The 20,901-nt window shown below is 44.8% G+C and overlaps 1 protein-coding gene across 2 annotated transcripts in view; it reads left to right on the forward strand.

Moving 5' to 3' along the window:
• acvr2aa (activin A receptor type 2Aa) overlaps positions 1 to 20,901 on the forward strand; it is a 52,628-nt gene that overhangs the window by 25,122 nt on the left and 6,605 nt on the right. Inside the window, exons 2-7 of one of the 2 annotated variants that reach the window (XM_015358495.2) lie at positions 4,098 to 4,305; positions 5,630 to 5,739; positions 10,235 to 10,389; positions 16,598 to 16,621; positions 19,649 to 19,792; positions 20,427 to 20,570. In XM_015358495.2, coding sequence (XP_015213981.1) covers positions 4,098 to 4,305; positions 5,630 to 5,739; positions 10,235 to 10,389; positions 16,598 to 16,621; positions 19,649 to 19,792; positions 20,427 to 20,570 — 785 coding nt within the window. The remainder of the gene's footprint in view (positions 1 to 4,097; positions 4,306 to 5,629; positions 5,740 to 10,234; positions 10,390 to 16,597; positions 16,622 to 19,648; positions 19,793 to 20,426; positions 20,571 to 20,901) is intronic. The other variant, XM_006636228.3, reaches the window with a different exon arrangement.

Consider the following 20,901-nt stretch of genomic DNA (forward strand, 5'->3'; position numbering starts at 1 on the left):
ATTAATTACTGTGGGTCAGTTACTAAATGGGCTTGATGGGTTGAATTGCCTATTTTTGTTTTTCAAATTTATTATGTTCTCGTCATTTGTTTTACATGTTCTTTACATGTTGTAGTAAAATCATGTCAAAGCAGGGATTTCAGCTGGAGTTGATTTAAGTGCATAAATGTTAAGTTAAGAGTGTTAAGGGCTTGATGGTTTGGTGAATTGACTAAGTGTTGTAGTAGACACAGCAGCAAGCTTTCGTAATAATAAACACCCCATTCAGGACAGTCACATGAGGGAGGCATTATATTTCTCATATTTAGTTGATCTATTTTCTTGCATTTTGAATTAAGTGCATGGTCCGTATAAACTTACAATTTGTATAATGAAATGACATAATACAGCAGTTTCATACAGCTTTTAGAAGGAATTTTAGAAGGCCCTGTAGCCTGCAAGACCCCCCCTTTTGCATTATGATCCTTTATTGCTGTTACAGTCATGACTTTCAAGTCTCACCTTTATGCATCAAACCACCGGCAAGCTCACCCCAGGGTACAACAGGTAGATCAACAGCAGCACCTGGAAACTTTTACAGGCCTTCCTGCTGGTGCTGGAGGTGGGGAGGGGTGGAGTGCGCCCTCCAGAGGCTGTCTGTCAGGATAGTCCCCCTGTCCACACTGGGGTTGTGTGGCGGTGGTGGACGTGTGTGGCCAGACTGTGGCTGACTGTGGCTGACCTCTTCATATTGGGCCCTGTGGTGCTCTCCGAGTCCTGATGCAGTGGCCACTGCCTGACCCCAGCTGCCCTCTGCACTTTCCCAGCCCTGGCTCTGCTGCAGCACCGCCTTCTGGAGGAGAGGGAGAGGGATCTCCCTTTTCAGGTGCTCCACTGGCCAGGGAGGTGCTCGGCGTTCCTCCCCCACTGTGAGGGCCTGAGGATAATTAACAGGTGCAGTGACCAGCAACCTTCTGAGCACCTGGGGTTTGTTGACACCAACCAGCTCAGAGGCAGAGTGGGTAGTGGAGCTGCGTAGTGCGATTGGGTCCAGTTTAATATACCCTTCAACAGTGGGCAGTACAAGGCTCTCCCCATTGGTGATGACTGCATCCCTTCCAGTTGGCAAACACCTAGTATTTCCTTGGCCCTTCAGCAGTCACCTCTCCGGCTCATGGCGAGAGAGGTAGACCATGCAAGCCATGCCAGCCAAAGAAGAATTTACTGGAGCTAGAAGTCAGCCACCCTAAAGTGACAGCACAGTTTGCCCCCTTAAGCTCTGCTGTCTGAACCAAACGAGTGCACTCGTGCGTTCATCCAGCACCACGCCCTCTCCAGTACTTCGGAAAGAGATCACGGAGCGATTCTCCGGTAGATTGAACCTCACAGAAGAGATCTGGCAGGAGCAGACAAGTCGAGACCAGGCAGCGCACCAACTTTCGCGATATCCAAGAGCTTGTTGCTGAAGGATGGTGCCAGGGTTGGTGTGGGCGCGGGCCAGAAATGTGTGTTGCATCCTGGGAGGTGCAAGCCCTGCCAAGATGGAGTGTACGGGCCATTAATGTGAGCAGCTCAAGGTGTCACAACTCGCCTGCCACCCCCAGCTTCTGGGTATGAAGACCAGCTGTTCAGAAGACGAGCAAAGAGAGCAATGTCCAGTTGGGGGCTGTTGGGTTTTGACCGCCTCTTGAGTGGATACGCGTTTTTATTCAATGAACTGGTGACGGCCCTTTTTAAAATAACTTCGAATTCCTCCAGCACACAAGCCTGTTTGAAACCGTGGCCTTGCAGTCCTGAACAGTTTTGCTCGGAGCGAAATGAACGCATTTCAGAGTGTGAAGGAAGCTGTGTGCGATAGATCTGTGTCCCTGCTTGCGTGGAGACGTTCTTAGGAGGCCCCGGATCGCAGAAACATGATTTTGCCGTGTCAGAATGTCGCCAGTAATACTACTGTAGAGAGTCAGAAGGCAGTCTGATAAACAGCTCTGCTCGGCTGAGTTCCCGTCAGTATTTCTGGAAGTGTTTATGGAGTGAAATGCAAGGGAAATTAAAGTGTAAAACCTAGCTGTCTTCTGAAACATGCACTTTTAATCTGGACTTGCTGTTGTGCTGCATACTGGTATCATAAAATTGCAGTATTATTCTGTACCACAGCTACTGTACGCCATGACCACAAAACTCCACTGCACACAATACAGCATGTAGCTTGTAATTTTATTGTATATATACAGTATCAAGACTCAGAGATGCATATGTATTAGATTTACACTGCTGACATTTTGAAGCTGAGTGTGCATTAGCACAGTTCATCCTAGTTTTGTATTTTGGTGTCAGTATTTGCTCTTTTCTCTTGCTTTTCAAAAGAAAAGCACTTACCTTAAAATCCTTTCGCTGCTCACTTCCACAAACAATACTGCACACCATACAGTGCCTGAACCGCATTCAGCAGGAGTAAATCAATAACTTGACAAAATTCGCCCTTGATCTCTTTTTATTCCTTTTCATGCCTTTTACTTATTTACTTTTGCTATCAAGCCTGCAGTACTTGAGGAATTGGCTCGGCAGAGGGGAAGTGGCGATGTGCCCGGCTCTCCTGCCTTTTTGCTGTTCAGCTTTGTTTTCTGTGCAAGTGCTTTAACAAATTGCACCACCCACTGCGGTGCCGTTCGGCAGGGCGGCTGATATCTCGCCTCTGGTGCTCCCGCTCCTCTCGGCTCTGGAGGCTGGCGCGCCGGGCGAGGACGGCTTCCCCGAGTCTCAAACTGGCAGAGCCCGGTCCTTGTGTGACCAGGAATTGGCCGGGGTGCCGTTGAGCCTGCCAAGCCTCTTTTCCAGAGGGCGGTTAATCGTGCCGTTCATCTGAGCTGCCGCCCTTTCCGTTCCGCACGCTGGCGCGAGCTTCCGGTCCGCAGCAGAGTGACCGCAGCCCCTTTCCTCAGGAGAGGCACTGCTTTCATCGCCGCACGTCCTGCCCGAGCTCCGGGGGCGAGGCCTGGGGGTCCAGGCAGCCTGAAAGCCCGGAGATCCTGCCCCCCCGTTCACCGGTGGTGGGGCTGTTCCAGATTAAAGCGGTGTTGATGCTGCCACTGCTGCTTTCTTCTTCTGTGGCGTGAGTTAATTACAGCGCCCTGTCATGTGCTTTGCAGAGCGTGATAGGAAAGATCTTCTGTTAATGGTTACTGGCGGACCTTGCCCCGTACGCGCTGTGCTTTCGTGTGTGACACATCTTAGCCATGGTGGATGGTTTCTGGGATCAGAGCCAGAGGGCGTGTTAGGCTCCAGTTCAGTTTCAGTGCAGCGTCAGGTGGGCCGCCGTGATGGAGGAAAGCCGGAGTGTAGTGGCAGAGCATGTGCGGGCTGGAACGCGCTGCCCTACGGTGTAATAGAGTGCAGCGAGCGTGTCCGTCCAGCGCACATGCGGGTGAGGGAAAAACAAGCAGCATTGCGCTCTGGTTGCTTTGCCATTTGCCCTTATTTAACACCCCAGGAGAGTGCAAATTGGGCGGCCTTCCTGACTCCGCTGCACAGATTAGGTGTATCAGGAGGTGTTTCATCTGGTGTGGGCGCTTGTGATCAAAAATTCACAAGCCCGAGCCCGTCCCCAGCCTGCCGCCTTGAGTCGGTTATTTTCACTGCCCAAGCAAGATGCTCCGGTTCGAGACTGACGTCATGTGAGGCTCCTCGTAAGACGCACGCCTCCGAAATTAGGACCTGGGTTTGCCGAGCTGCTGGTGCTGAACATGACAAGGGAGCTTGGCCCTTAACACATTTCAGTAAACCAAGCCCAGTGTTTCGATGTGATTAAAGCGTAGCTTTGATACAGGTTATCCAACAGCAACTAAGACTGTTTGTGTGTGAAATTAATTTTATATAGATGATGAGTAGATGGCGAGGCTCTTAACGATACCCAATAGGATCCGTATTTCACGTGAATGTGATACAGGTTGAATAACATTAATCACAAGTCTTTTGTGTTTTACTGCCAGTCTTGCAGCAGTAGCTCAGAACAGATTTTTATCTTCAAAATTGTTTTCCATGTTCCTGTTGCTAGGAAAAACTGAAAAAAGTGTTAATGCAGATCTCAATTCAGCATTGTTCATTTGTCCCCTGCTCTTCAGGTGCAATCCTTGGCCGATCGGAGACACAGCAGTGCATTTACTACAACGCCAGCTGGGAGAAGGACAGGACGAATCGCAGTGGCATCGAGCCCTGTTACGGGGAGAAAGATAAAAGGCGACACTGTTTTGCAACTTGGAAGAACATCTCTGGATCTATTGAAATTGTCAAGCAAGGCTGCTGGCTTGACGACATCAACTGTTACGACAGGTTAAAAAGATGTTTCTTTTCCTTTTGTACTTTGTGTTGTTTTAATTATGGTGTCCAGCATATAGACCTAAACTCATGCAGATTCTGTATTCTCCTGTGAGCTCTTTTCATTACGGGCCAGGTGGTTAGACTGAATTTTAGCGGTGTCAGAATGAGGTTTTATTTTTGCTGTGAAATCCAAGTGTTATATGCACAGTTAGGTTCTTTGGTGGTTTACTGTAAGTGTTATTGTTTTTAATTTGTTTTGCTTGTCTTTAGTTATTGCACTAAGCACTCAGGCTTAAATGTTACTTTACAAGCTTCTTGAAGCCTTCAATTGCAAATGAATGGCTGGTGCAAATGGCCAGGCGCTCGGAGAAACAAAGTGTGTTCAGCAGAAAGAGCTGATAGATCACATCACAGGGGCAAGGTCAGCGGCTGACCTGTGATCTCGTGTTCCACTGCATTTTCAAACGAATGTTTTCGTCACCGATTTTACACCATGGTACTGTGGTGTCTGCACAGCTAGCCAGCTCTGTGCATAGAATAAGCAGTGTAACTGAGAAAAAGACCCTGGTCTTTTTGTCCTGCAGTGTTTCCACCAGAAACTGACAGACTAACAAATTCCTCTTAATCATGCAGACACAGCTTACTTTGTTGTGTTGTTATCATTTAACAGACAAGTGGTATTTGTGCAGCAGAACTTCTGAGGAGATGATCCATTTTGAATTTGAAATGAAAAGCGGGGAACTAAATCGGAGATACAGTATAAATAGTTTAGTCATCTAGGAAGAGCTGGGTGCTAAAATGAATTCCTGTGGTTCATCTTACAGTTTAAACAAAATCATACTAAATAAAAAATATATAAACTATGTTCACCTTACGTGTCTCAACTTGTCAAAGTCTGATTACTTCCTCTGCTGAAAAATGTGTCAACATCCCTAAATGAAGTCCAAGTTTTTTTTTGCTCTTAACTAAACATATACTGTATAAATCATCATGTTTTCCCTTTCAAGAACAAGCTTATTGAATAACCAGCATACACCAGTGTTACTTAGCCTTGCTAAAGCTTATTACACAGATTTAATATCTGCTGTGAAATTGCTTCCATTGTATGATTTTGGCCCACTTCAGCACACTGGCTGTGAATATTGAATTATTTTGATAATATGCTAACATATTTCATTTTCCTGATTGTTGTTCTGGGTGGCATTCGGACGTTCAGGTCTGGACGGCTGTTTTACTGCCTGGAAGGCAGTGCTCAGGGGAGTGTGCAGGTGAAGCACGTTCTCGGAGATGAAAATGCCGACTTGTCACACAGTTGCCTGTTCTTGACTCCTTGCAGAAATGACTGCGTGGAGAAGAAGGAAAGTCCAGATGTCTTCTTCTGCTGCTGTGAAGGCGACATGTGTAACGAAAAGTTTTTTTACAACCCTGAAACGCTGGGAATACAACGTAAGTTGTGTTGTCAACTCTGAAATGTCTCGGTATAAAACGAAGGGTTACTGTGTCACTCTGTTTTGTTTCATTGTTTCTTTCTCCAGTGAAAGATCCATTTTAATTTTGTTTTACCATCAGTCAACGAGATCTGCACCATTCGCTGTCACGATAAAGCCCAACCATCCCAGCCACAAACTCTTCTCCCCCCTGCGCTCTGGCCAGCAGTACTGCACTATTATCAAGGACCACTCGACGCAAGAACAGTTCAACCTCACTGCAGTACACGTCTTCAACAGCCTCAGACTCAGTACACATCTGCACACTGCGTTTTTTGCATGGACTACCATGGTTTTTTTCTCACTACTGCATATTTACTGCCCCACGACATATTTCTTGTTCTGGTTGTGTTGTTTATGTCGTAATGTACTGTCTACATTGCGTGATGTTGTCTGTTGTACTGTGTTTGTCCAGAGATATTGGCACAACTAAGAATTCCAGTGTACATGTACATGTGGCAATAAACTCCTCTACTACTCCACTACTCCTGCTGGCAAAGCATGGAGGTTTAATGACTTGGATAAATGGTAAAGCTAAACCAGCCTGTTTTACTGACACCTAATTTGAGGTATTTTAGACAAAATGAGTCATGTCATAAAAGTTGCTGAAGGAGCTGTATTATATTTGTAAAGAACATCAACTATTTAACTTTTCTCTGGTCTGTTGTCTGTGCATTTTTGTAGGTGTATTGTGTGGTAATTTGATTATAAAACTTTTTTTCTTTACTGCCGCTAAAAAAAGAAACATTTGCATAATGTTAAAATTCTAAAATAGTTGCGGGAATTGCAGATTTAGTCACCAAGATACTTTTGTAATATTTTAAACAGCTGATCCGGAATAGTTAATGAACACAGTTACGTTTGTAACAGATGTATTTCTAGGATCAGAACTGTTAGAATGGAGGAATTAGAACATGAGAATAATTACAGACTATGGAGGGTCTTTCAACCCGTCTTAGAGTTGCTGGTGGATAGTGGATCTGAGAATCCCATCCAGCTGTTCTTGAAAGCAGCCACAGTAGGAGCTTCGACAGTATGGATAGGGAGCTGTATCCCAGTGTGTCCTGTTCTCTGTTTCAGACACACTTCCCCATAGTTTCCAAACGCGCTCTCTGCCTCGTGTTTCCCTGATGGTGCTGAAGCAGTGTGCCGAGTTGACTTTGTGCTTACTGACGATTTGGAATGAGGGTTGCTCGGATCAGGTTCCTTCATGGGTTTTTCGAGACCTGTGTGTAACTTTTCTTCACAGCAGCCTCGGTGTTTGCTAATCCACCTAGTCAGATATCATCTGCAAACTTTGACCAGTTTACTAACTAGTGATTCACCACTTCTGTGAATTCTCATCTCCTTGCTGCAGTACGACTGTAACAACATTTTGTTGTTATTATTTTTAAGGTTAATTAAACTTCGATGTGGAGTGGACTCGTGAAGGGTCACGGCTTGATAGTGAATTTTTAATGCCTTCTATGAGGCTGTATGGGGTTGGAGGTTTGAATAGAAAGTTGTAGAAAGCAGTCTGCAGTTCAGTCTTTTCTGTGCTTAACTTTCTGAATGCACTCTCGTAGCCGTAATCTTTTTTTTTACAACGATTTGTCTGCTGTGGTAAGGGAGTAGTTTCAAGATGACGTTAGCCATCTCTGTTCCCTTACTACTGCCTTTGAACAGGTGGCTGGAAAACGAAAACTTATTCATTTTAATATAAATCTTACTACCACCTATTTAAAATAAATTTCAGCGAGCAATGAGCCGATTTCATTAAAAGTCCGTTTGTAGCTCGAGGGAAACGCACCCCCCCGCCCGATTAAAAAGTTTGAAAACTCTGTCATGCTCCTGCTTCTACTTGCAACACTGGCGCTGAGGAAGAGAAGCGAGCCTAGAAGAGGGAGCGACTCCCGTCTGTAAAACGAGCTTTCAGTGCGCTGCGCTGTTGGCGCACCCCGGAGGTGGCGTTCGCATTTCTGACTTCAGACGTGGCGTGCCTTAAAGACTCACGCACCTGCGGGACAAACCTGCGGGGGAGGTATGGACTGATGCACCGGCGGCCTGCTGGATCTGTGCTTCTTCTGCGGCTCGGCGTCGGGGTTGTGGTTGTGGTTCGGGTAGCCATGGCGACTTGCGGTGGGCTTCGGGCTGCCTTTCCTGGCCTGCTGCCACCTTAGACAGCGGTTCTGGGAAGTGCTAGCCGCAGAATCGTCAGGGCAGTTATTTTTTTGGGGGGGAATCACATGGCTAAGTTGTTTCAGCTGTCGATTAAACAACAGCTACCTTGTAAAGGAAAGGTCTTAATTGGATGTGTGGCCATAATTGCTAAGTATGGTTAACGATGATAAAAAGCTGTCTCCATGCCAATTAGAGAGCTTCATTATACAGAAATTGTTTACTTTGTTTTTATTTTGAATCCTAAAACACCTGTCCTACATTCTGACAGCCTGTTTTTCACTCCAGCGGTATATTTTTTTTCTGTTGTTTAATTAAACTGGTGCAAAGGTGGCAAGAAAAAAAAACAGCTGCCATTGAAGTGTTTAAAATTCATGCCTTGTTGAGGATGAGCTGGCAGGGAGATTGTCCCCAGAGAAGCACACAAGGTGTGATGCGAGAAGGTTATTAATCCGGCTCGAAACTCAGAGCTGAATAAATCTGTAGAAATGAGTCACTGAGTTTTAAAAGGGGGAAAAATTGCATGAAGATTAACCAATTTTAAAATGATTGCTTTATGACCTTGTGACGAATACGACACAAGTCTGTGTCAAGTTGCATTTAATTCTGATCTGGGGCAATTTAACCCTTGCCTGCCTGTAGCACGTGGTGCCCTGGGCTTGACTCCAGGGATTTGCGTGTTGCTGGCCTGCAGGACTAATCCGAAAGACCTGACCCGCGTTATCCCTGCAGATCTGGTGGAGCAGGCACGTGTGTGAGAGACAAAGCTGTTCTAAAAGTGCAGCAGTCATGTGCAAGATCTCAGGGAAGAGGGGGAAGAGACAGAGAGAGAGAGAACTGTTTTGGGGACAGAATGTGTGGTGACACAGTTGTGCTTGAGGTTTACATTTAAGAACAAAATGCTGGAGCTGAAGTCATGCTGGCTGGCTGGAACAGTCTGAAAACCACACCTGTCCTGTCAGCGCGGCGTACGTGATAATGATATTGTACTGCGCCTTGTGACTGATTCTCAGTGAAATTAAAATAAACACCCTGCTGTACAATGCGCACGTGGGTGGAGAGAAAAGTGAAGTTCACTTGTGAGGTTTGTTGTCACACTACGCAGGTGTGATCCTGTGTGCCACAGTTCCTCTTTTTAATCTTCTGCCCCATGAGCCTTTCCAAGGCTTGATAAGGCCATCCTTGTGTCTGTATCTTACCTGTTCCGTACTGAGTTGCTGTCTTTCAGGTGCATTTACAGTGATTGTGTTCTTTAAAACAAAATGACCTTTTTGTAATTTATGGTTGAAACCACATTAGTCATTATCCATCACATTGTCTCCCATGGAGTAGGAATAGCTCCAAGATTAAATTCACCTCTCTGTTCACTTCTTTATTTACTGACCTTGAATAGATTGTCACTTTTATATAAATATGCATATATAATGCATATATAAATATGCCCTCTGTATAAGTTGCATGCATTTCCCAGAGAAAATAATTGATTTAATGAATACTGAAGAAGGCTCTTTAGAAACTAGCATTTTTGTTAAAGTAGTATTAGTTGTTTAATACAGGCTGTCTAAATTTAACTAATTGGATCTGGAACTCTTCCTATAGTAGCAGTGATGAATGGTTTCCTACTGTCATACTTATGTTTGCCTGGATAAACCACAGGACCACAGACTTGTTTACAGGATGCCAAAGAAAGTGATTTAGTTTTGTCCCATTCTACAAACATACGGGCAGCAAGCAAATTTGCTTTCTATTCAAAAGCCAAGCAATTATTCTAACACTGAATGGAAAGGCTGTAGGGGATTTTCTGTTTTATATAGTTAAACTGAAATATTTTTTACTTGCACTGTATTGTGACATTGGTCTCAATTTAGAGGTGGTCTAAATTGCACTTCAGGAAATGATTTTATGGTACTGGTAAATATGATCAGATCAGAATAGCATATGCTTCAGCACGTTGCAGGAGGGCATGTTCTGCCAGGACATCCTGGTGCTGACTTGGCTTTATTCCAGAGCACAGCGAATGTGAAAACACAGAATCAGTCATTTAACGGCCTGTTTACAGTTCCAGTTAGGAGGGGCAGAGAAAGAAAATCCTCACAATGCAAACGGATTCACAAACCCGGCTGGGCCTCTTAGCATAATACATGAGCTGGCAACTGCTGATGTTTTAGGGTTTTTTAAAACCTGTGTTTTAAAACCCGCGTAGCTTTGGATCTAAAATAATTGTTGTTGTTTTTTTTTAATTTTAGTGTTGCCTCTAGCCGTGATTAATTTGACTTTGCTCCTGGTTTCGTTTCTAGCAACCTCCAATCCCGTGACACCAAAGCCCCTGCTGTTCAACACTCTGCTGTACTCCCTGGTGCCCATCGTGGGAATCGCTGCTATCGTCCTTTTCTCCTTCTGGATGTACCGGCATCACAAGCTGGCCTATCCCCCAGTCCTGGTGCCCACTCAGGTCAGTGACTGTCCTCCTTCTCCTGCTCCTCCTCTTGCTCCTCCTTCTCCTCCTCCTCTCCTTGCTCCTCCTCCTCCTTCTCCTCCTTCTGCTCCTCTTCCTTCTCCTCCTGCTCCTCCTTCTCCTCCTCCTCCTCCTCATTCTCCTCCTCCAGCTCCTCCTGCTGCTCCTGCTTCTCCTCCTTCTCCTTCTCCTCTGTCACTTCAGCAGGCACCCTAGCCAGACCTGTGACCAAGGAATGTGTGCTGCAGGAGGTGCCATCTTGTGGCTAAAATGTATTTTATCTGTTTGGTCATCGAAGATCCCAGGGACACTGTTCTTAAGAGTGTCCTAGCTCATCTCCACTCCAAAGTTCCTCTTCTCTTGCGTGGGTGATGTAACTCCTCATTTCTGCCCCCGAACAGCTGTGTAGTGGGGCTGCTCTTAATGAGGGATGAGTGAGGGGTGGAGTGGCTCTCCTCCTGCAGGTCTTCTGGGCTTAAGTATTTGGGGAGGAGTGGTGTTGGTCAGGAGTGTTCTCCAGGCCCACACTGAAACATCGAGTATCTTCAAGAAGGCACACTTGAAAAAAAAACTTGCTGTTTTTTCTGCAGTTGCTCTGGCAATTAAGGAACGATTTCAGACAGATTTCCTCTTTGCTTCTCCTAATTTTATTTGAGTAGTTTTCAGATCATATACATTGGCAGTGCAGTTTAATTATGGACTGCTGATCAGTATATTCACTTCATTTGGGCAATATAAGGCCATTAGGTCTTGAGTTCAACAGGGCCCTGCATTCAACACAGTGAATTCACAGCTTGCTTGGTATGAGATGCACTCAGGATTTTAGAATTGACAGTTTAAATTTTGAAATGAACCTTCTGTACACATTCGTAATTCTTCTTTCAGAAGCTTATTTTTAACAATCGCTGAAATACTGAAAGTTTTTTTTGTGGCTGTCAGTAATAGCACAGATCAAATGTGTCATTGCTGTGTCACACTTAAAATCTGACTAGAACCAGGTACAGAGGAAGGTTTTATTACCATCACATGAAGGAACGTTTTCTTTTTTTGGCACGTTTAGTCACGGAAAGAATAGAAAACATTTCCAGAATTGCTTCCTGAAGCGCACTAGACAACTGGGTGTGTGTCTTCAACCCACAAAACAGACAAAAGACGTTTACATGTTTAAATGGTATGAAGGCCAAAGCAATAATTCGCAGAAAAAAAATATTTCAATTCTGTGTTTTTATTTTTTTGTAATTCAATTTATCTTCTGGTCGGCGATCATTTTTAAAATGTAGTGCCTCACAAAGAAACAGTAGCTACAGTTCAATTCAGAATAGTTACGGGTGCGTTTCTAAAGGGTGTGTGCCTAGTTAAAGAAAAACTCTATTATGTGCTGTGGGAACAGGCTGTCACTAATGCTGTGAAATATGTAGGTTGTTCTGACATATTTATTAGCTCCAGGCAGAATGGAGGTTGCAGAATCATATACAAAGGAGCTGTTTGTTGGCTTCGGTTTACTGAACAGGACCGAGGGCCTCTCAGAAGCTGGCTGTGTGTGAACAGTGCTCGGACACGGCCGTCTTCAATTTGAAGGGGGCCTTGGGATCTTGCAGGCTTGTCGTGATCTTCGATCTGTGCACATTGTTTGTATTTCCCATTTTATACACCAGAGTTAAGTTTTCATTCAGTGGGATGATGGTGAAAAGGTTGCGACCATTAGCTAGAGCACAGTGCCTGTGGTGAGAAATTCCCATGCCCTTTTTAACTCAAAAATAAACAGTGGAAACCAGTTATTGTTCCATAGTGTGATGATGTTCATTCACTACGTCACGTGAGGGTGTAACAGCTTTTGCATTCCATATTTCTTTCCCATAGACAATGGTCAGGAGCTTTCTTTCTTAATCATGTGTAATGTTGTTGGAAGGTGTCTGTTGTCGTTGCTTTGCTTTTCAGAGCCTGTCAGATTTTTCACTGTCATTGTTCTCTTTTGAGAGCAGTTTCATTTTTATTTCCTTGTTTCATGACAGGAGCCTTGAGTCCACCTAAAGTATATTATTGTGTAACTTCTCAGCTCAAATCCATCAATCTGATGAGAGGTTGTAAAATAATGATAATTGTCCCCCATGCTCTGAGCTCCAGTCTCTTGACGGTTTTTCTTTAGTAGTGTGCACTATTATGGATCGTCAGTCTCACATCGCCAGCTTTGTTACACTCAGCATGTGGAGGGCAGAGACTGCGACAGATGAAAGACCTTCCTCAAATTGTGATCATATTTGTAACTAAAGTATGTAAACAGTATCCAAATTCAGTAAGCGCACCTTGATCGCCTAAATTCTCCCAGCTGTTATGGCTGCAGTATTTTAATTTGTCCTTTTCTATTGTCGTTGTTACAGTTTGTTTCATTTCTTAAGAGTGTACTAGTTTGTTTAAAGCTAATTTGACAGGGATGTTTCTTATTATATTATTGAAAACCATTTAATTGTGGCATGTAGTAGGTTGAATTTTATCAATTGAATTGATATAAATTGAATTAATTGAATAAAATTGAATTCTATCTATTTAACCAGTTTATTACAACCAGGGTGTAATAATTGGTTTTGTCCTTTGTCTTAAATTATTTAATTAATTTGCAATTAAATAAAACTTTAAAGAGATGTCATTGTGCTAAATATTACTTGATATCTTACTTTTAAAAAATTGTTGTGGATGGACAGTTCCAATTTTAGTACTAAAACTGACACTGTATGTACACTCAAAAATTCTACAGCTTTCTAAATACCTACTGAATTCTGAAAAAGGAGTACAGTAATTATCTGTAAGGCTAATTGCCATTTAAAGAGTCATTATCCAATTTTAACAACAATGGAGCCAAGCCAATGTTTTATTGTTAAAACAAGATTAAAAGTCATTGTCTTGTTATTTGGAAAGCTGTCTGTTTTGAACTACTAAAAAAATAAATATATAGTTTTGTAGTTTATCGCATGACTTTTAGAATGCTATGACAAACTTTTTTTGCAACAAAACGAAATGCTTGAATTAGGGCTCTTTATACATAGCAAAGAAAAACCATCTTTGTATGAACTTTGCTGATGCTATCCTGATTATGTCATCAAACAGAAAAATCTTTTTGTAGGGCATAAGATTGTTTTGTCATGTGTAGAACCATTTTTGAGTTTTCATACCTGCACTTGAAATATCAAAGACAGTTTTCTGAGTGTAGATTGTGCAGTTTCTCCACACCATTAATGAGAAATGGAACACCAGATAATGACCGATTGGGAATGGGATGAGTGTTTTTTTATTTTATGATATACCAGTGCCCCCTGTTGACAGATTCCTTTTTACAATCCAAAAATATGGCCTCCAGCTCTAGAGCGAAGCCGGGCCTGCGAGGACTGCTTATGTTTCATTTCAGTGGGGAAAGACACTGAATGTTTGTTCCAGGTTGCTCGTACAATTACTGCCGTGCACTGCGAGGCTTCAGGAGCAGACAAGATTGGCTCACAACACTCCCTGAATTCAAACCCGCTTTCACATGACCTGGTGATCTCCCTGTCACTTATCTCAGCCCCGGTGTGTGAGTTATCCTTCTCTGTTGATGTTCCAGAGGCTGGGGGCTGTGACTCCTGGCACCAGGAATAGTGCAGGAGTGTGGTGGGTGGATTGATAGGGAGGAGTTCAAACGTTTTGCTGCCGGTAAATAGTAGTACGTAATAGATTAATGTATGTAGTGCTGTAATTTATCTAGGAATAGGGACCTGAAACAAAAGGAATATCATGCGTTGTTGTGCAAAGGTAACAAATATAGTTTAAAAAAACACCATGTTGACTCTTATGGAGGTCATATTTCAGGATTCAGTAAGGTCAGCATGCCAACAAATGCCCTCGAGGGACGAGAAAAAAACACTAAGGCTGCCTGTAACTGTTCCCCTGTGTCACTTGAGCACACAAGTCTGCTACACCTTCTCCGAGACTCTTTAAGATCACTTTATTGGCCATTTTCAATATCTTGCATTAGGAATTTATCTTTTCTCATACTCCAACTTGCTCTCCATGAGACACACAGACAGGGAGAGAAGCTGGGGGTCAGAGCGCAGGGTCAGCCATTTATACGGCGCCCCTGGAGCAGCTGGGGTTAAGGGCCTTGCTCACGGCCCAACGGAGTAGGATTCCTCTGCCAGTCGCAGGATACGAACCGGCAACCTTCCAGCCGCAGGCACAGATCCTGAGCCACAGCGCCGCCCCACAGTCCCCCCTCTTTGAGGATAGGAGTCTCGGCGATGCCACTCTTTGTATAGTGTTTTCATTTTCTGAAATAGATTTTGATAGACTTCCAAGTCTTTTAACCCACAAGCCCCAAAATCCTTCTATTCATCTTTCTGTGTCTGTGGAAGGAATTTTTGATAAACTTATACTGGTTTAAGTTTTCACTTTTGCAGCTACAGAAAGACAAGGGCTTGGACTCAAAACATCAATGATTAATCAATAATGCATTTTCTCGCGGAGCAGAGGAGCTGCTGGCCCAAACAGACGATTTCTGACCTCGGATGCTTTCCCAACATTTGATTATAATTACAGCGTCTTGTCCAGTTTGTGCTGGGTGTGTGCGTGTGGAATTGCAAGTACCTCCTCTGGGAGTGTTTTTATCACTGAGTTCTGCTTTCATTCATCTTCAAGGAAATTTAAAATGCAAATATCAAATTCAGTCAGTAAGACAAGAAGCATGCCACTATTTGTGGTTTCCTTCTCAGGGTGAGCTCTAGCTGTTTCATTTTTTAATGGAAATCTCATATAGCTCTTCTGAACACTAACACCTACAGAGATTGTGGCGGTCGTTTTTATCATTTCATCGAAGTTGGCGCCTCAGGTGGTGAGGTCCTGAAGGGGCCGGTGAGTGATTGTGTGTGTTGAGGAGCGCTGGGGGAAGCAGGGAAGCCGTTCGCAGTTTGAGCAGGTCAGCTGCTCGCACTGCAGCTGGTCCGCGGCTGTCCCAGCCCGAACTGGGAGAGAAGCTGCATGGAATGACTCGCCGAGCATAACTTGTTCGCATGCGACTGCAAGGGCTGGCACGCTGTCGAGCAACGGCGAGCTTTGTTTGGTCTGTTTATTCATCGCTGGGAACTTGTGAATTGAAACAGCACATAACTCCTGTGTTTTTGTAACGATTGTGTCCTGCAGTAACCACGTGTTTAGTGAACCCGGTCAAATGACAGAGGAGCCTAAGCATTGCCTTGGGTGACTAGGACAGTGCCGATCTGTGGATGGTACTGCACCTGCTGCGGTTGGTAAGCAGCAGGGCTCGGGCGGCTGTGGTTTATCAACATTAATCATTTGCAGATGAGTGGTGCCGAGGCAACTAACGCCCATGCTACGAATGTCCCGTTCTTCAGGACATGACCTGAGGCAGGGCTCTGCTCATGGGCAAAGCAGCTGGCTCCCAGCACTTGAGCAGCATGAGACGACCATGAGGGTCTGTGTTTAAACCAGAGTGAGGCGGAGCGTGTGCGCTTGTATGAAGGAGGCTGACACAAGCGCTTATGTTTTTAACACAGTTACACTCATTCTGGCTGATGCTGTATGTATTTCACAGGTGACACAATACCAGCCCATACAGTGTGCTTGTGCTGCGTTATCACACAATACGGTAGACCTCTGATAAATGTGAAATGTGTTGTTCAAGTTGTGTTATGCCTCATAACCTCACTGACGTCTACAGCGTGTGAGCCTGCAAGTTATTTTTGGTCAAATTAAAAATGCCAGGTTCTGTAGGAACACAGTGGAATGAAAGCAGCAGAAGTTTATACCTTTTGTTCCTTGCCGCTTTTGTAGCTGTAGTGATAAAGAGCCAGGATGAATGGCTTCACTCCAGAAGAAGATTAAAACACTTAATTCTCCATCGTTCATGCAGTCCTGTGTGTCACTCCTAACAGTGCTCCTGTTCCCTCTGCATCATGTTCAGCTGTTTTCCCTGTGCATCGACAATGAGGCTGAGACATTTGTCATCCCACTTCAATTTTTCATACGCTAAACTGAGGTCGGAGAGTTGGAATTGATTCGGTCGGAGACTATTTCCGGCTGCTTCTTCCAGATCTGAGGAGGGGAAAAAAACACCACTTCCCCAACTCGATCATCAATCATCCTCTGAAACCTCTTTATCTGCCTTCACTTCATCCTCGCTGGAAACAGTAATTTCTTTTGCCTCTTTTCTTTCCTTCACAAGCACGCCTTTCATATAATGATAGAGGTAAGATAAGTTTAATTAACTCATAAACTTTTCGGTGGGTTTGGAAAGACTGATAACCTGGCCGTTCCATTTCCTTTGTTTTATTTCTTTTTGTATGGACATGCCTCTTTATACATTTTGACATTTTTTATTATTATTTTCACATTTTGAAACTCAAAAAGGTTTCATTTCCAGTTCTTTTTTGTTTCTTGCATGATTCCTTTCTGCCCCCTCGTATAATGTGGACTGCAGAACACGGGGGGATATGAAACCACTTGCATGCGCCGAGGAAAAATTGCCTGGGATACGTGTCCTTCCAGCATGGTTTCTACCTGTCTGTCCTGTTCTGCATTGCAATACTTTCTGTTTCTAGGCTTAAGTGAATTGTGAAAATTAAGTTTTCTTTATTGCACACATATGCAAGATCTTTGTATCCCCCGTTTGTGTGATGACCCCATCCTATACATGTGTAGATTATGAACTGGTTAGATGAATATGCCAAAAGTGCAGGTGAACCAGGATCACCTGAGTTGGCTAAGCTGAGTAATAATGTAATATATAAAATCCAGTTCCCTTGCCTTATATCCTTGTGTATGGTTTTTGGTGTATTTGAGTTCTGTAAACTGATTTAAAAATAAAATATTAACTTTTAAATTAGGGTTTTGTTGGATATAAACTGTGGATGTAAAAAACAATGAGAAGCACTGTGCTGCTGCTTAATGAGGCCTGATCGATGTTGTTCTCTTAACCAATTCACCAGTGTTCACCGGTGAATGGTGTGTATAAATGATTTAATGAATTACTGGGAACCTTGAGGAGCCATCTTGAAGTGTGTGGGCCAACAGTGCTGGCCGTTCTCAGAGCTCCGAGTGTGGCTCTGCGTGATGAAAGAGCGTGGCGCTTGTGATTCCAGGCAGTGTGTCAACTCCTGGGAAGTGGTGAGGTTCAGGACTGTGTTTTCCGCAGATCTTCCTGAAGGTGCAGCTGGCTTTGGTCATTTGGGGAACGAGAGTGTTTGGCGGTCGAAAATGGAAACAGAACCATTTACAGGAATCCCTTAGACATGGATCACAGGACTTTGTGCAATGTGATCAGTTGTCATATGAAATGTCACGTGGACTATTGTAAATCCAGTTCTTTTTTTATTTTTTACATTGACAGGTGAGATGTCTTTCCCCTGAAGTTAACACATACAATAGCAGCTGTGCACGGAGCTAGACCTCCTGTTAGAGGATTCTGTTTTTGAGAACGTGGTTGATGGGAGGACGATTATGTTCTTGTGCAGTCTTTACAGTATTGTCGTTTGAAATGCATAATACCTAGGAACGTTTTCTAGCTTTCCGCAAAAGCTTTCTGTTGAGTTACCTTTGGTTTATTTTTTCTTTTCATTTAAACTGCAACAAAACACATGTATGCATGCTTGTGCTTTCGTGACCTTTGCACTGACCCGCGACCTGACCTTTTTTTTGTACACGTAAGGCTGTTTGTGCCCTGATTGCTGCAGAATGTCATAGTCCTTGCAAAACGTGCTGTGGTTTTATTTTTATAACAGGCTTAATGAGAACACAAGACAAATCTGTTGTATACCTAGTATAAGCCAGACTATAATCCTCCATACAGTATATTATTGTGTGAGTGTTTTTCCTAATAGCAGTCTCCAGTGCAGGGGATCATTACAGAGCCCTTCTGAGAATCCACGTGCGAGCGATTACTTTAATCCGGGGCAGTGGCCCACTTTACCCACTTATTTTTGGAACGCGCTCTCGGCCTCCGAGCTGATCTGAGCTCCCGCTCGCAGCTTCTCGGCCGTGTCTGCAGCTTTCACTCTTACTCCACTCCTTCGGCCGGTTCTACCCATTCTACCTTTGAGCCGATAATTCAGCGACAGGAGGCTGTGTCCTGGGGCCGGTTGTCCGGTTGTGTTCGGGGGAGGCGCCCTCGGTCTTAAACCAGACGCTGAACCGCGGGGGGCGCAGCCCGGTGAACTCCACCCCTCAGTGGAGCACTGAACCACCTGCAGACGCCAGCTGGCTGGTGCTCAGTGGGCTCGAATGCTACAGTCCAGTGCTCAGTACTTTGCAGTACGGTGCTATTTGCGGAAGTAACATGTGAGCCGCACCTGTGTGGAAGCCCATGCTTTTTAGAGGACTTGGTGTCCTTCCCTTGCCCAGGTGTTTCCAGGTTTATACCGATAGCTCAGGATATAATATACAAATTCGACAAACTGATCTCACACCTGCAGCGTACTGTATTGACCACTGCAGTAACACCTGCATGAAAAGCAGAAAGACTAGGGTTTCGAGAGCAGTGATTGACACACAGCCCCCCTGAAACTCTCACGCCTCCTTTAAGGCCGGCCTGGTTTTCAGGGATCACACAGAGGACTGGGATTCGTGGGGCGGCAGGGGAGAAGGGGTTCAGTGTCTCCCTGCGATTCTGGCGGAGCCCTTCATTGCCCGACGCTGGCTGTGTGAAAATCACGTGCAGCAGTCGGAGTGTGCGCTCTCCTGGTCTTCCTCTCTCTGTGTTTGCCACCCTGTCCCGTTGCCTCTGTGCTCCCGGGGTCCGTGAGAGCGTGTTTACACATAGTTACAGATTTAAAATTGTCTGCAGCCCATCAGGGTGGTGGTTTAGTGACTCTGCTGTAGCAGCGAGTCTGTGCTGCACCTTCCATTTGAGTGAAAAGAGACACGTTAGGTTCATATCGCTTGCGGCATCCCGATGCGACTCCACCTGCGACAGGGGTGTAGTGCATTTCAGTAACAAACCTCCCTTTTGTTCGACGGTGATTCCTTTAAATGCTCAGTGTTGTGAAGTGCAGACAGACTTAGAAAAGGGCAGTACCTCTCTGAACACGGACACTGAGACCGGCTTCAGTGCACAGCTGGGCCCAGGACTGAAAGCAGCACGCATCTCCTCACACACGGAGCCGCCAAAGGTCTAGGGTAGTTCATGCGCTCAACATGTCTCAAAGCCTGCTGCTGTCGTGTTCTTGAAGTGTCTTCCGTGTTCAGGTAAAATCATTGAAATGACGTTTGTATGTTCTAGGACCCGGGACCTCCACCCCCTTCTCCTATCCTCGGACAAAAGCCATTGCAGTTGCTGGAGATCAAGGCCAGGGGGCGATTTGGCTGCGTCTGGAAGGCTCAGCTGCTTAACGAATACGTGGCTGTGAAGATTTTCCCTCTGCAGGTACCCGTTGCGGGGTTTGTCGTGCTGGTTTTGCGTGGTCTCCTGAGCCCCAGGGCGCCCAGTTTGGTCTGGCTCTGCAGGCCTCAGAGCTGCGTGCCTCCCAGGTGGATGTCCGCCAGTGAGCAGGGTAGCTGTGCAGGTTATGATTCTTTCCATTGAAGTCAGAAGCACTTGGACATGCGATTGTGGTTGCAGCATGGTCTGCCGCCAAAAAAACACTGCTACCCTGTTTTAAAATACACTTCAGATTTCGAAATTTTGCGATTGAGTTCTGCAGGGAAGTAAATTAGTAATGTGGGGTTTTCTTTTGATGTCTCCCTGCTGTGTAATTTTCCATTAGAGGCAAGAAACAAGAGGGAATTTTTCACCAAAACGGATGTGTGACAAATATGATGATAATTAAACAAATGTCAAAACATAGGCTGGGTAAATGCTTTGAATTTAAGCACTGCAGAAATGTCCTTATCTCCTTCCCCCAGAAAGAACTGTTGTGTGTTTAATCTGTTGCTCTCTCGGAGTTGTGGTCCTTATGTCAACACAAGAACACAGGCGCTCCTTCCTGCTGCTGCCGGCGCAGGTCACCGGTGGTGAGAAATTGCCTCGTTTCTGAATGCTCTGTCTCGTGTGGCTGCAGGACAAGCAGTCGTGGCAGAATGAGTACGAAATCTACAGCCTGAGTGGAATGAAACACGAGAATATCCTGCAGTTTTTCGGTGCAGAAAAGCGAGGGACTAACATTGACGTGGAGCTCTGGTTGATCACGGCGTTTCATGAGAAGGTACAGTACATGCGGTTTGCGTTTTCATCTCCCGCTGGTACAAAAACAGAACCCACTCCCAGGAGGCCTCGGGACTCAACATGTTGGTAACGGGCAGGCTGTTCTTCACCAGAGTTTGGCTGACAGGGAAAAGCACACAGAGCATGTAAAGGTCTTCCCTTGTAGTGTTATTCAAGAGCACTTGCAAGGTTAATCTGCCCCCTGGTGTTTAAAAAGAGCAGTTATAGGATTAGAGTCTTGTTTGACATGGCGCTCTGCTGAAGAATTAGGCACACTGACAAAATGCCCTAGATATTCTCTGTCATATGTCATATAGCCAAATTGAAGCAAA

Source organism: Lepisosteus oculatus, chromosome 12 (genome assembly GCF_040954835.1).
Source record: "Lepisosteus oculatus isolate fLepOcu1 chromosome 12, fLepOcu1.hap2, whole genome shotgun sequence".
Lineage (NCBI taxonomy): Eukaryota > Metazoa > Chordata > Actinopteri > Semionotiformes > Lepisosteidae > Lepisosteus > Lepisosteus oculatus.